Source organism: Triplophysa dalaica, chromosome 3 (assembly GCF_015846415.1).
Source record: "Triplophysa dalaica isolate WHDGS20190420 chromosome 3, ASM1584641v1, whole genome shotgun sequence".
Classification (NCBI taxonomy): Eukaryota; Metazoa; Chordata; class Actinopteri; order Cypriniformes; family Nemacheilidae; genus Triplophysa; species Triplophysa dalaica.
In genome coordinates this window covers 6,971,611-6,985,090 of record NC_079544.1, presented here as the reverse complement: position 1 = coordinate 6,985,090, position 13,480 = coordinate 6,971,611, and the positions used below count along the sequence as shown (strand labels likewise).

General features: G+C 39.1%; 1 protein-coding gene across 2 annotated transcripts; it reads right to left on the bottom strand.

Moving 5' to 3' along the window:
- Positions 1 to 112: 112 nt before the first annotated feature.
- Positions 113 to 13,274, bottom strand: emilin2a (elastin microfibril interfacer 2a). 2 transcript variants are annotated; one of them, XM_056742427.1, is made up of 9 exons: positions 12,944 to 13,274; positions 12,337 to 12,462; positions 10,885 to 11,069; positions 8,874 to 10,772; positions 3,356 to 3,709; positions 3,225 to 3,275; positions 2,691 to 2,741; positions 1,207 to 1,344; positions 113 to 997 (listed from the first exon to the last, which is right to left on the bottom strand). In XM_056742427.1, the coding sequence occupies exons 1-9, from the start codon at positions 13,078 to 13,080 to the stop codon at positions 669 to 671; spliced, it is 3,270 nt and encodes a 1,089-aa protein (XP_056598405.1). In that variant the 5' UTR covers positions 13,081 to 13,274; the 3' UTR covers positions 113 to 668. The 2 variants fall into 2 exon arrangements, with proteins under 2 accessions (XP_056598405.1, XP_056598413.1); XM_056742435.1 differs by lacking the exon at positions 2,691 to 2,741.
- Between the last annotated feature and the right edge of the window lie 206 nt (positions 13,275 to 13,480).

Here is a 13,480-nt window from a genome sequence, read left to right as displayed (position 1 = left end):
ATTTTGGGGACAAAAAGTCATGTGACCTTTCAATTACACATTACTTTGATGTGAAGGTATTGCTCAATATCACAAAGCTAGTTTGGCATTTTTAAACTGACAAATCGAAAACTTAATTATTCAGTAGGCAGTATTTATTATGACGTTTACATATTTCCTGAAGAAATATTTTTATAATCTTTGCGTCCCTGCAAGTGAGTGGGAAAAACTCATTCAACACCCTGAGCTGCAAATAAGTGCGAAGTAAGATTTTATATATAAAATATTGGCTGTTAAAACGTTTTATTCACACCATAACCACTTGAGCTTTATCTTGTGTGAGATGTGATTTTTTTTTAACAGGATAAAAAAGCATTTGTTAATTTATTGTGGTAAAAATATACCTGCTTTTACATTTATAAATGTTTGGTAAAGTCATGATTTGAAAATAAACTATAGATTATTGCAAATATACTTCAATCTTAAAACAGTACGCTCATTTTTTTGGTACATTTACAGTAGGTGCCTGGCTGGGTTGGTATTTCAACGCTTTAAAACATTACTCTGTTAAAATACTGATTGGCAAATTGCAAACAAGTGTCTCAGTCCTGCGTTTCAGATAAATACCCAAAGCCAAACTGCACTGCACAGTCACAAATCTCTCGTATAAAGGAGCAGTGATTTATGGGTTATCTCCTGGCCTGGGGGGCATACAGAAATATAGCGCTGAAGGTGGAGAGGATCTCTCCAGATTCCGAAACGGCCAGTTTTCCAGCGGTGCGGACCAAAGCCACCGTGTCCCCTTGCCTGAGTGGAAGAATAAGACTAAATGAAGCCGACCCGCCACACATGCACTGATCTCGGGTCTGCCGCGGGTGGCCACTCCAGTAACCCGCTGTGTCTAGCTTATGCACGCTGCGATTGGACACAGAGAGCGCGGCTTCTGCATGATCGCCCCGTGGAGCTGTAAGAACTGCAGTGACCAGATAACGACCATCGGTGGGCACTGTGAAGGTCCCTACAGAGGGTAAGAAAACAAGGGGTGTTAACTGCAAGTCTGTCTAAGCACATATCTCTTATTTGTGCAGGATAGTGCCTCGGACCCTGGGCTGACCCTTCGTGAGATCATCGATGCACCATTGATGTCAAAATGGCCATAATAAAAATGATCAATACCAGCTATGTGTCATAAGAACCCCTGATGTAGACTACTGCAGTTCAACATACCTGTGTTAGGATTATAATGTCCTCCGTCATTGACTAGCACCCTATCAAAGCGAATGATGCCAAAGTCCCCTGAGAAAGTCTGTCTTGTGAGGCCAGCTGAGAATGAAAAAGGGTCCATGAAGGAGTTCTGCTGTGACACTGTTGTGAAAAAGAGGTATATGTGTAAGTTCAAGAGTTCAAGACACGTTTCAGGTCACTCATTATAAGTGTCGATGGAGAGGTACAAGATTTTGATCTTAACAAGCGGAAATAGCTGAGAGAATAAGTGTAGATGGTACAATATACTGATCTTGAACCCTCTATTGCAGACACCATAAGACGTCAACAAGTGTTTGAAGCACTTTTGAATAAAATAGATCTCATTACTAAAATCAAAAACAAATTGTGTGAGTCATTTTAAGAACGATGCTTAGAGGCAACACTGTGTGACAATGGAAATAAAATTAATAAAAGACAGATTTTTACTTTTTACTGCCCTAACTTTCACTAACATGACAGAATCTAAAAATGTATATCTACAGTAAAGTTTGGTTAATGGTCATGGATTCATTCTACTGCAGTTCAGCTATTATTTCATAATAATTCATTATTTTATTTATTTAAAAACGATTTATATAAATAATGTGATAATATCATTATTGTGAATTCTTTTTAACATAATATTAATGTTGACAAATTCTGATTATTACTTATTATCCCATAAGTCTCAGCTGTCTGTTCAAATATGTATTTTCTGTAAACCTGCTCGTACAATTCACAATTGTGAAAGTTGTTACACATAAGCAACATCAAGCTATAAAACGTTTACATTGTGTCGAGACCAGACGCTACACAATATTGCTTTTCCATGTTAGAGTTTTTGTAGACATTAGCCATGACAGTGATACACAATGATTCTTAGTCATAAAAAGTCGTAGATTTAGTTGTAAAAAGTCACTTAAAGCATATGTGAATAAAGCATTATAAAAGTAGTTTTATTGAATTAATTATGCCTTGTAACACACCTTATAATGTCATCATAACACTTATAAAATCATTGTAACACTTCACATTTGTATTTTAGTTATAATTCTTTACAACAACATTTAATGTATTACAAAAATTATGAACAATTATAATGCATCATACCATTTAATAACCCTTAATAATGCATTCAAACTTAAGGCTTTAAGTAAAGTCTTAAGCCCATTGCACATACAGTCTGAAATTTTTGTTATGCATTTTTTTCTATTTGGCTCTCGTTTGTACGGTGTCTCTGAATTGTTAAAAAAAAGGCCACTCGAAATGCTTGCTACGGATGCGGAAAATGCAGAAAATCAAACCCGGACCAAGGCAGTATGTAAATGTGATTGACACAACGTAAGGTCGTATTTCTTTTATAACGTGCGGACGCAAATTTCAGACTCGATGAGCAATGGGCTTTACCGTTCATTTTTTAGAACGTAATGTGGAAACAGTGCTACTTTACTATGGTAGATAGTTACCTGGGGTTGCAATGGGCCTGCGATGTGCAGGATACCATGGAATATGAGCAGCTATTGTTAGAATAAATGGTTTAATTCAGTAAATTATAACAAAAATACAGCATAATGTGTGTATTTATTTTTTAAGAAATAGGTGAAATCCTTTAAAGGTCCAGTGTGTCATTTTCTGGATGATTTTTTAACAGAAATGCAATATAAAATGCACAACTGTGTTCAGATGTGTATAAAGAGCTTACATAATGAAGCGGTATGTTATTATTACCTTAGAATGAGCTTTTTCGATCTACATACACCGGGGGTCCCGTTACGACAGTAGCCCTAAACGACAAACTGCTCTACAGAGCACACAATACATATTTTGTTTCAGCAAAGCGAAACATGAAAACATCTTAGTTCTGTGTCAGCCACCGTAGTGCTTTGAAAGGGAGGGAAGAACTGACCCTTTGTAACCTCACCGATAGATGCAGCTAAATTTCGTACACTGGACCTTTAACTAATAAATGCAAAACTACATATAAACAAATTGTGCATTACCTGGATGAGGTTGTCTTATATTATATGAGACAGGATTAACTGGAGGATAGCCTATGAAAGAGATGAAAAAATTATTCCAACGCTTTGATTTGCTGAAAATGCGCTTCCAAAGCACTCTTTTGACATCATACCTGGTGCACCTGCGAATCGAGTCATGGGTGTCTTTGTGTCCTCGGAGGTCTGATCCCGTCTGACTGTTACTCTGCGTACATACCCTGGAGGGCCGGCTTCCCCTGTGAATAGCACCGGCTTCTGTGCAGGATGTCGGTCGGGTTGTACGGGGTGACTGGGCTGTCTGGGTGGCTGGGGAAAGTAGGGCTGGTGTATGACAGGGGGCTGGCGGACGGGGGGACGACCGGTCACTGGCACTGTTCTATGGGGTATTACCAAAGGTATGTGGATATGAGGAATATACGGCCTATTGGTTTGTACTGGAGGTCTGGTTTTAGGGACAGACATGGGTCTCTCTTGCCTCACAGGCAATCCTGTGTGAGGGAAAAATAAAATGGACTTTTAGTTTTTGTTGGCAGGATAAATACAGAGTAGAACCAAATGAACAAATCAGATGTCACCATTAAAGAGATAGTTCACGTAAATATGGAAATTCTGTAATTATTTATTCCTCCTCATGTCATTCCAAACTTGTTCGACTTTCTTTCTTCTGAAGAACACTAAATAAGATATTTTGAAGAATGATGGTAACTGAACAACATCGACTTCCTTTGACTTCCATTGTATGGACATTTCTCAAAATATCCTCTTTTGTGTTCCACAGAAGAAAGAGTCATACACAAGTTTTGAAGGACTTGCGTGTGAATAAATGACAAAACTTTAATTTTTCCCTTTAAAGGAACAAATAGTGAATTTTTGAAGAATATTCAACATCTAATATTTCCATATAATGAAAGTGAATCCGTTGTCAATCACTATAATGACAATAACAGCACCGCATAAGATGTCCAATTTACTCAATATTCCAGATCTTTTTTGCTCATATGATAGATTTGATAATTAAAATGTGAGAATCACATTTTGATGTTGCTTATATATTTTGCAGCATTACAACCCTAGTCTTTATTTATTCTGCATGGAAAGCAAATGCCTGGAGGTCTACAAACATTCATCTCAGTTTTTATAAAATGAAGAAGCACATACAGGTTTGAAACAAAACAAATGTAAGTAAATAATGGCATATCTTTTTTTTCATTTACTGGCGAACCGCCACAAAACATGTAAGATTTCCAGTCCTTATTTTACAACATCACCCATAAAGTCTTCTAATGGAATGCAAACCATATTGTAAAATCTCCCATAAAACGTGTTACCTTCTTATCCTGTTCAAAAATTCCAGACTTCAAACAGTATTTAAAGCAATAGTGATCCTTTTAAAAGACACCAGAGAAAGCTTTAACACCCCATTTAAGACCGTTTTTTAACTTCGTACATCTAATATTTACAAAGCCTTGAGTCTTTAAACTGTGCTGTCAGCTCAGACTCTAATGAGGGGAAAAATCGTTTTTTTTAGTTCACACTTTCAACGTTCTCGCATATCTCACATGCATCTGTTTTTCCAAAACCCAAATTTGGGTGAGTTATAAGCCAAGTAAAAAAACACTTGCCTTACCAGATGCTGTTGTCTAAACTGAGAAGTGAAGTGCGTCATTTCACAATGGGCTCTATTTTAACTCCTGATTTTATTGGCTGTTGTTGAAATCGATCCAAAAGGGGCGGAGCTCGAGTCCACGAGTTCACTTGAAAGCTAATCAGCTGATCCTGGCACAGTCCACTCAGCTCACACCCTGCGTCAGCGCTGTGTGTCTGCATTTAGCTGCTCAAATATCAGCTTTCACTCAAACATATTTCCAATCACATACATTACGTCCCCCGAGGGATTTTAGGCATCTATACGTGTGTTTCCTACAACTCTGTTTCTCTAAATCATAACACACATCGTGCATAACAACATGAATACAATATTGATGAAGTGAATCGGGTGACACAGCTCTTACAAGTCTGAGCTTTAAATGACTCACAATTACTACCCTACACATGGATTCGCCACTGTGCGTCATCGGAATGACAGTTTTCGGTCTGGAAAGCAAAATGATCAGCGGGGTGTGGCGATCCATGTACGTGCTCAGAGTAAAAGTTGCACCCTGGCGTAATATGCAGGCATCTGCGCATAACCTCGCTTTGAGAATTTCCAGATGGGTTCCTGGAAACCGGAGCGAAACCTGAACCCGGACCCAGATGGGGAACACCTTTATTGCCAATTAAAAATCACTTCATATCGTCACGCAACGTACACGCAACGTGCACACAACCTTTCAAAAATGACACGAAGGAAAGCACAAAAAAGCTCAAGTACGGAGACGTTCGTTGAGAACAGGAAAGAGTTTCTTCAACATCCTCTAACTGAGAGATATCAATCAACAGGATGTGAGTGAAAGGACACGAGGCGTGGGACGCCGCTGATAAGACTGCGGGGGGGGTCGAGGGAAAGAGGTTTTGGGAGAACCTCAAGCCGTCAGAGGATGCGTTGTTGTGAATGCTTCTTACAAACGTTCCCACTGGTCGTGGAAAAACCTTGTGATAGCAACAACAACTAAGTCTCCAAAACAAACCAAAGTGAGGATTTTTCTGAACGCCGGCCAGAATTATGAACCAGCAATGGTTGTGGGTGTTTCGTCCCTAAAACATTACCGTGCCTAATTGATGCCTTGAACCGTGACGGCACAATAATGAAAAATCAATGAAGAGCCATTAGAGTCAATTAGGACAATCCGAGCTGCGAAGCTTCACGGCACGCCATTCAAGGATTTATCATAGAGCAACTGTCAGATGTGCTGCATTCAGTATTCCAGTATTGTGCAACGTGCCATGATCTGAAGCCAAGGAGTTTGAGTAACGCTGAAGCTATTCAGGGTTGAAGTCGATTGTCTTGAAAATGTTAACCGTGTGGTGTCTCACAATAGAACAACAAAAGCAAGCGAGGAGAAACATGTGTTACGAGAAACGTACGTAATAGGCTGCCACACGCTAACACACGGAGCGGTCACGGCACATTTAGATAAAGCATCAACTGCAACACTTATTCTTCATTTAAGATTAAAACCCACAGTCCAATAATACTCCATAAAGGCTTATGTTCCCTTTGAGGTCCTTTAGATTTATACACAGATACACAGTGGAAAATGTGCACATTAACACAAGGTCATCCATTAGGCAAGTTCTTGGAAGAGGGCCTTAGTGTCTGTAATAGACGGGAGTTGGAATATCTGCCTCCGCCCTTATCGGGAATGATGACATCAGCCTTTCACAGGAGGCTCTTGGGAATGTATGTTCTCCCGTGACATCACAGTCATCTGAAAGCTGCACATCTGCAGTGGGGTGTGGGAATTCATCACCCCTTGAGGCCCTTACATTGACTTTAGGGTTTTAATGAGTACCAGACACGCCGGCAACTGAACTCAACTCACTCCTTGCTTCTCAATGTTATAGGCAGCGAAGGCACGGCAGGACAAAAGATCATTGAAGACCACACATCTCTTAAAGCTTGGGAAGGGGATTTGGGCTCGGAATCAATAGCCGTGGCTAGTTTTTGTGAGACTTAAGGCTGAGAGTAAAGTTCAAATCTACTTGGAGCCGTGTTTAAAGCCTCTGATGATAAGAGAACACATGAAACCACACAATCGAAATGAATCCTTTTTCTTGGTTACTTTAGTTAGGTTAAGATAGTTAGGCTTATGATGTATCAATTCTGATTATTAATACTCATTATGTGTTTTTAGTATGTTTCTGTAGCCTTTTATTAAAAGCAATACGCCACTCAAGGGATGTGCAATACTTATGAGTGAAATGTTCACGGAAGACCAAAGAACCATTTCTTAAAATACCTTTAAAAGCTGATGATCAGATAATTGACTTCTGTTTACTTTAAGAATCCTTTGTGCTTTTGGGAGGCATACATTGTTAAATGTCTGCTAACTGAAATCCAGGCTAGAATCTCATTGTAATTATCAGATTGGATGCATCAAAGTAGTCATAACCATAAAAATGTGTGTTTATTGCTATAATTGAGAGATTATAGGACTTTTGAAAAGCACGTTTCTGATACGCTTTTGAACACATTATGTGTCATTTGAACGCATTTTGGGTTGATTTTGTATCATATAAATGAAGGGGACATGTCAAGTTGAGTTAAAAGTAACACAAAACGTGTTGTCCCATGTGTTCAGTTTTGTGTTTTGTCCTCCTAACTGAACATAAAAAACAGTTTTTAGAGTGTTATTTCAAGATGCAACACTCAATTTTACTTTCATAATATCATAAATACAATATTATTGATATCGTGTTTTAGCAATATCACAATTGTCTCAATATTATCGTGATCACATGACTGTCGTAACGATATGTCTTCCGGGCTAACATAGAAAAATAATAGAGATCACCTTTGGCAACCCTGTTGAAAAAAACAGCATATGCTGGGTTAGGCATGTTTTGATGCTGGTTTGACCATCTTAGGCACATGACCTGTTTTAACCAGTTATGATTTGAGGATAAAGTAAAGAGGATGCTTACGGCGCGTTTCCAGGTCATCATTTGTCGCCATAAACGTTGTTATAAATAACGTACCTTGGACTTTATTACACCAAGGTATTATCGTACAGTGAGAGTTTGATATTGTTACATACTAAATTGCTTAATTTTTGTATAATCCTAAAAAAACTATTTCAATCTTTGACAAGGTCTTAGTCAGTATTAAAGATATCAAGGTTATATTGTCACAGAATGTTCTTTACTTTATGTGAGTTAATTTTTGTACTTATGATTTGTGGTAAGAACTATGCTTAACCAAATCACTTTTACGAAAGATTTCTGAAAATGAAGTTAAACAGATCCATTCCAGTGCTTAACCGTTGCTTTTACATAATACAGGCAGTCACATATGGCACAGACAACCTTCTCTGGCCCCCTGCATCTCAACAGCTTGGGGGCATTGTAGGTTATTGTATATGTATCCCATTATTGGTTCAGTATGAAAAGTGGTTCCACTGAAAGACATGGCGTCTCAACTCCATGTCTTAAATAAATAACTTTGAGATTCATATATCTTACGGATCAAACGGCGGCTAAATGAGGTCAAATGATTAATCGTATGCAAAATAAAAGTTCTTGTTTACATAATATATCTGTGTGTACTGTGTATAATAACGATTAATCAAACGATTAATCGTGATACATCACATACAGGAAAAATGTCGGTGTACTGTTCATAATTATTTATTGTTTTAAAATCACTTACACGTATACATATTTAGGAATTATTTACAATCACAAAATAAATAGGCACAGTACACAGACATATAATATGTAAACACAAACTTTTATTCTGGATGTGATTAATCGCAATTAATTGTTTGACAGCCCTACTTAAAATACTGGAATACATTAAAAAAGACGAGAAAATAAGAATTGGTGGTAATAGCAGAGAATCAAAGTTTAACTGTAATCAAATACAATGACTAACTTGTGTATTGGTGGTATTAATTCAGTTTCCATTTTCTAACCCTAAACTATATAAAATCACAAAATAATCTCCCCTTGTGGCTTTCTTATTTTTCCATAAGTATAAGAATGAATGCTTACCGTGTTCTCTAGTCGTATGGTCTTTAAGGATCTGCTTAGCAACGTCAGCTAGTTGGCTCTGAAAACCCTGAAGGGACTTCTGAAGAGCTGTGATCTCTCCTGAATGGCTACCCACTGTGGTGTTTATCTTTGCCACTTGCCTCACCAAGTCCCCTACAAAGCCCTGTAAATAATTTGTCCCACCATCAAGCTGTCCACAAATCGTCTCCAAAGCAGTCACCCTTTGGTCCACAGCAGACACACCCTCAGCTACTCCATTTGTGTTCAACTTACACACGCTCAGCTCTGTTGTTACTCTCTCGTTCAGTTTGTCCACTTTGTCTCTTAACTCCTCAATTTGGTGGTGGCCTGGTTCGCTTTCTACCTGTAGAGCAGGAATGCTGTCCCCCCCTGAACGGCAGCACTTTGAGTTTAAATCATGAAGATCTTGGCTAAATTTGCTTACAATATCTCCCAAACCTGTTACAGCACCACTCACCCCATTAACATTGTCAGTCAAAGTTTTAAGCCGATTGTGGGTTTCCTGGATGTGTGTGTTGATAAACTGTTTTTGGGGTAACGTCTTAGTAAGTGTGTCTAATGCATGAAGCTTCGCTGCATTGTTGACAATCTTAGAACTCAAAAAATCCAAGTCTTTTCGGAGGAGTCCCACATCCTCCACAAGACTATCCACACCGTCTGGTTTTTGGAAATCAATGGGTGTGTTGCCGGTCGGGCAGCCGGCTGTGCAGATCTGACTAATGGCATTAAATTTGTCTTCCAACCCCTGAATAAGTAAATTATTCGAGTTTACTTGCGTTCGCAGGTCAGCAACAGAATCCACCCCTGGTGGGGAATTGTTGTTCATCTCGATCAGCATGCCGGTGAACTGATCCTGCACGGCGTTGAGTTTCTTTTCCAGGAGTTGACGCAGCTCAGCCACCTCATCTGTAATTCTTGAGTTAAGTTTCTCATCCACATAGAAGCAATACGTTTCTGCGTTTTTCTCTGTGACGTTCATCCTGTCCTCCAAATCGTCTATACGTGGGCCAAACAGGTCTTCTATTTTCAGCGTGGATAGATGTTTTAGCTCATTGTCCACTCGGACGTTGAGCACACGATGAGCATCTGCCACTCGATTTATTTCCCGTCTTAAGTCATCGTAGTCACTATTGTCTTTTAAATCAGTTGTTTGTTGGTTCGTTCGCACTAAACCGTCCGAAACAGACCGATCCAATCGAAGTTCACGGATCTCCTTCCTAAGCTCGGCCTCCTTGTTGTGCACTAGATCGGCGAAACTACCGCAGCCACTGTCCTTTCCTTCTTCACACGCTTTCTGAAAAGACTCAATCTTATCATCGCATGTTTTCTTCAAACTGGTCATCTGGTCCTCCATGTTTGAGACCAGCTCCTTCTTGAGTTTCTCGAACTTTCCATCAATATACGTCTGAAGCATGTCCACCTCCAGCTGGGCGCCAGCTGTGATCGGCAAGCCTTGAGAGGTATCCATTAGCATTCGGATCTGCCCGTCGTGCCCCTTCACTGTCCCCTGTAGCACCTCGAGCTCTTCGTCTTTGCTTTTGAGGGCATCCGTCATGTCATTTAACCTGGCGAGGAGTTTGTCAACTTCCCTCTCGCTGTGGGTGTGGCCTCTCGTGGCTTGGTGGCCGTCCAGATGCACGACCCTCTCCTCCGTACCACCTGTTCTAGCGCTGTCGGGTGGATTTCTCTCATTGAGGAGAGTAATGAGCATCTTGCTGGTGTCCTCCTGTAGATCCGTGCGCAGGTTCTCCGCCAAACCCGTCATGGCCGATTGTAGATCCAGTACTGTTTGAGAAAGCCGCTGCACTTCTCCTTCCAACACGCGTGTTTTGTCGGCTCGTCTGACATCATATGGGCCGGTTTCTCGTCTTTCTGGTCCTACAATTTTTTTATTAAAAGTAGTTTTAGATAGACTGTTGATGCCATTTTTGCCATCATTTATAATCATACACTTATAAATAAATGGAAACAAAAAGTACAAATGTCCTACTCTGTGCAGGTCGTGGTTGTCCAGGATATAATGGTTGGTGTGATTGTGGATGAACTAGCTGTCTGTTTGGAGAGCCTTTTAGTTCTCTGCAGTCTGGACCCTGGTTTCCTGGACAGCATCTCCATTCTAGCTCTGTCACTAGCTTGTATGCTATCTTGTAAGTAGGCCGAAACCGAGTCCGATATCTGAAAAAAAGTGATTGAGATGATCTTTTACACGAGTTGAAAGGGGGAAACCCAAAACAAACAGTCAGACCATAGACTCTCATTAAAAATGATTAGATGATTAACTTAAGCCACTTGTTGCTTTTACTTTGAACCTTGAGTAATAGTCCATGAACTAAATGTATTGGCTCTATTACAGGATGAAAGGAACGGTTAAGACAAGCAGCACCTTGTCCAGATCGACGGATTAATAAAAAAAGAGATGCTTCGCCAAGTCTGTTTAAGATTCACTTAATGATGTTGGTCTTGTTACTTCTGATGAATTATAAAAATTAACTTAAAAATTTAAATTGTAATTAAAATCGTAGTTTCTCAGTGTAGAGAAAAATGTCTGTTTGTCATAAATTCTAGTCCCACATGAACTTACGATGAACTTACCATGAACATACATTCAATATTGAATGCAGTTGTTATTTATTTCGGTACATAAAATCATTATATTTATAATATGTATTTATATACATAATACATTTGTCCCTCCATACGTTCTACCCTCATTGTATCAAAGCAAACAACAGATGACATCATTTCCTGTGGCATTAGTATTGCAACAGAATGAATCACATCGTTCAAATTAGTGAGTAACATTTTCTATGAAAACAACACAATCGGTTTCCAATACCAGACCTTCAACAGAGTAAGTAAGTGTCATTAACTTTCCACTTAAACTAAATTTTTATAATATAATAATAATCTTTTCCTGTCAGTGACATTTGAAACCAGGCAAAGTTCATGAGCAAACTAAACTGCAGGCTGGGATGTTTTTCTGCTTGAAACAAGTAAAACAACAATCGTGTTTACACCACAGATTTGACATCTAAACAACCTTTATAAATTGAAGTAAAAGCTTTAAAATTCACTTCTTGCTACATTTCAGTTGTGCCTGTTGCAAACACATGAGATTACACTGATCTACAGGTTGTGGGTTCGATCCCAGGGGATTGCACATACCTAAGTATAAATGTATAGGTTACTGCAATTTAAGTCGCTTTGGATAAAAGCGTCTGCCAAATGCATAAATATAAATGTAAATCTAGCATCTAGCCTATTCCATCATATGTCTTTAAATGTGAAAAGGGCGTGAACTCTGATTATGCACTCCAAAGCAAACAAACTACATTATGGTATCTAGCTAAAATGGCCGCTTTTATTGGCGAATTATGGATTTGCGGATTCCATGAGCTACCAAACCGCCAAAGTTACCCTCCCGGTCTCTGGAGGTGCTTACATCACTTGTTGCTCGCAGTCAGGCTGATGCTGTGGACAGGGCGCAGCCTCCGGTTCTTCGAAACTTTCCACGCTGCCCTGCACTGCGCAACTGACGTTCTTCTGCACAATAAATGCGCACCAGTTTCTGTAAAAAAAAATATACAAACAAAACAGGTCAAAAGAAATAAAACTGTTTCATCCTTTCAATAAGTTGACAGTTGGTTATAAAGAATAGGGTGCTTAATTGAAAGTTGTCCGAAAATAAGCGTCGTTTGAAGTGAAAGCCAATCTTTTTACGACCCTTTCACCATTTAAATGTTAAAACATGAAGAGAAAGGGAAAGTTCAATAAATCGATTTGCCTCTGTTTACTTGTTGCTTAAGCGACCATTTCAGCAACAACAAAAAAGTAATTTAAGAAAATGTAGTTTAATTAAAGAAAGATTTAAAAAAGTTATAATCCCTGCAGCGCAAATTAAATAATTTGTTTATCATGAGACGCAGACAAAAATAACCCAATACACACACTTATCTAATCTTGACAAACCCATTCGACTCTTTAAATAGAGAATATACATAAGATGTCTGCAACATTCACGTCGTGTCTTCAAATTACAGCCTACTTACTTATTTCTGTGCCTGGGGACCGTTCCTGAATATGCGTTCCCCTCGAACAAGCTTGACGGATATCCATAAGTGAGAGAAACGCTTATGATAAAACAAACTGTTAACTGCAAACCAGAAAAAGTTTGCATAATATTCATTGTTTTTTTAAAAGTCAAACCCTGTAAACGAGCGCGAGAAACGCCGAGCACTGTTTCAGCATCCAAAGGCTTAAGAAATAACGAGCGGCTTCAAGTTGCGTCTTAGTTTGCCAAAGTTTGAGAAGTCCGAAGAAAGCTGAAGGTGGACTCTAGTCTACAGGGGTTCAGTTCCACCCGCTGCCTATCCGAAAGATGGGGGTAGGGGAAGTGCTTAAAAAACAATAGCGCCCCTGCTTACATGCCTGTTACTTGTTTTAAATGAACAGGGTTTCCGCGCTCAATTGAAAACATCTGCCTATTTATCTCTGTTACAGGAAACTATTACTATCATGAAGCAGTTAAAGACGATGAAACAAGAAAATGCTTTTAATTAATAGAGTTTTAAAAAGTACTGTACTGT

Excerpts from the sequence above, each read along its gene's own strand:
- emilin2a (XM_056742427.1), bottom strand. The coding sequence starts at position 13,080 with ATGAATATTATGCAAACTTTTTCTGGTTTGCAGTTAACAGTTTGTTTT. Across the intron at positions 10,773-10,884 it reads ACAACCACGACCTGCACAGA|GACCAGAAAGACGAGAAACC; the intron begins GTAGGACATTTG and ends AAAAAATTGTAG. Across the intron at positions 1,345-2,690 it reads CAGGCCCATTGCAACCCCAG|TGTCACAGCAGAACTCCTTC; the intron begins GTAACTATCTAC and ends TTTTCACAACAG.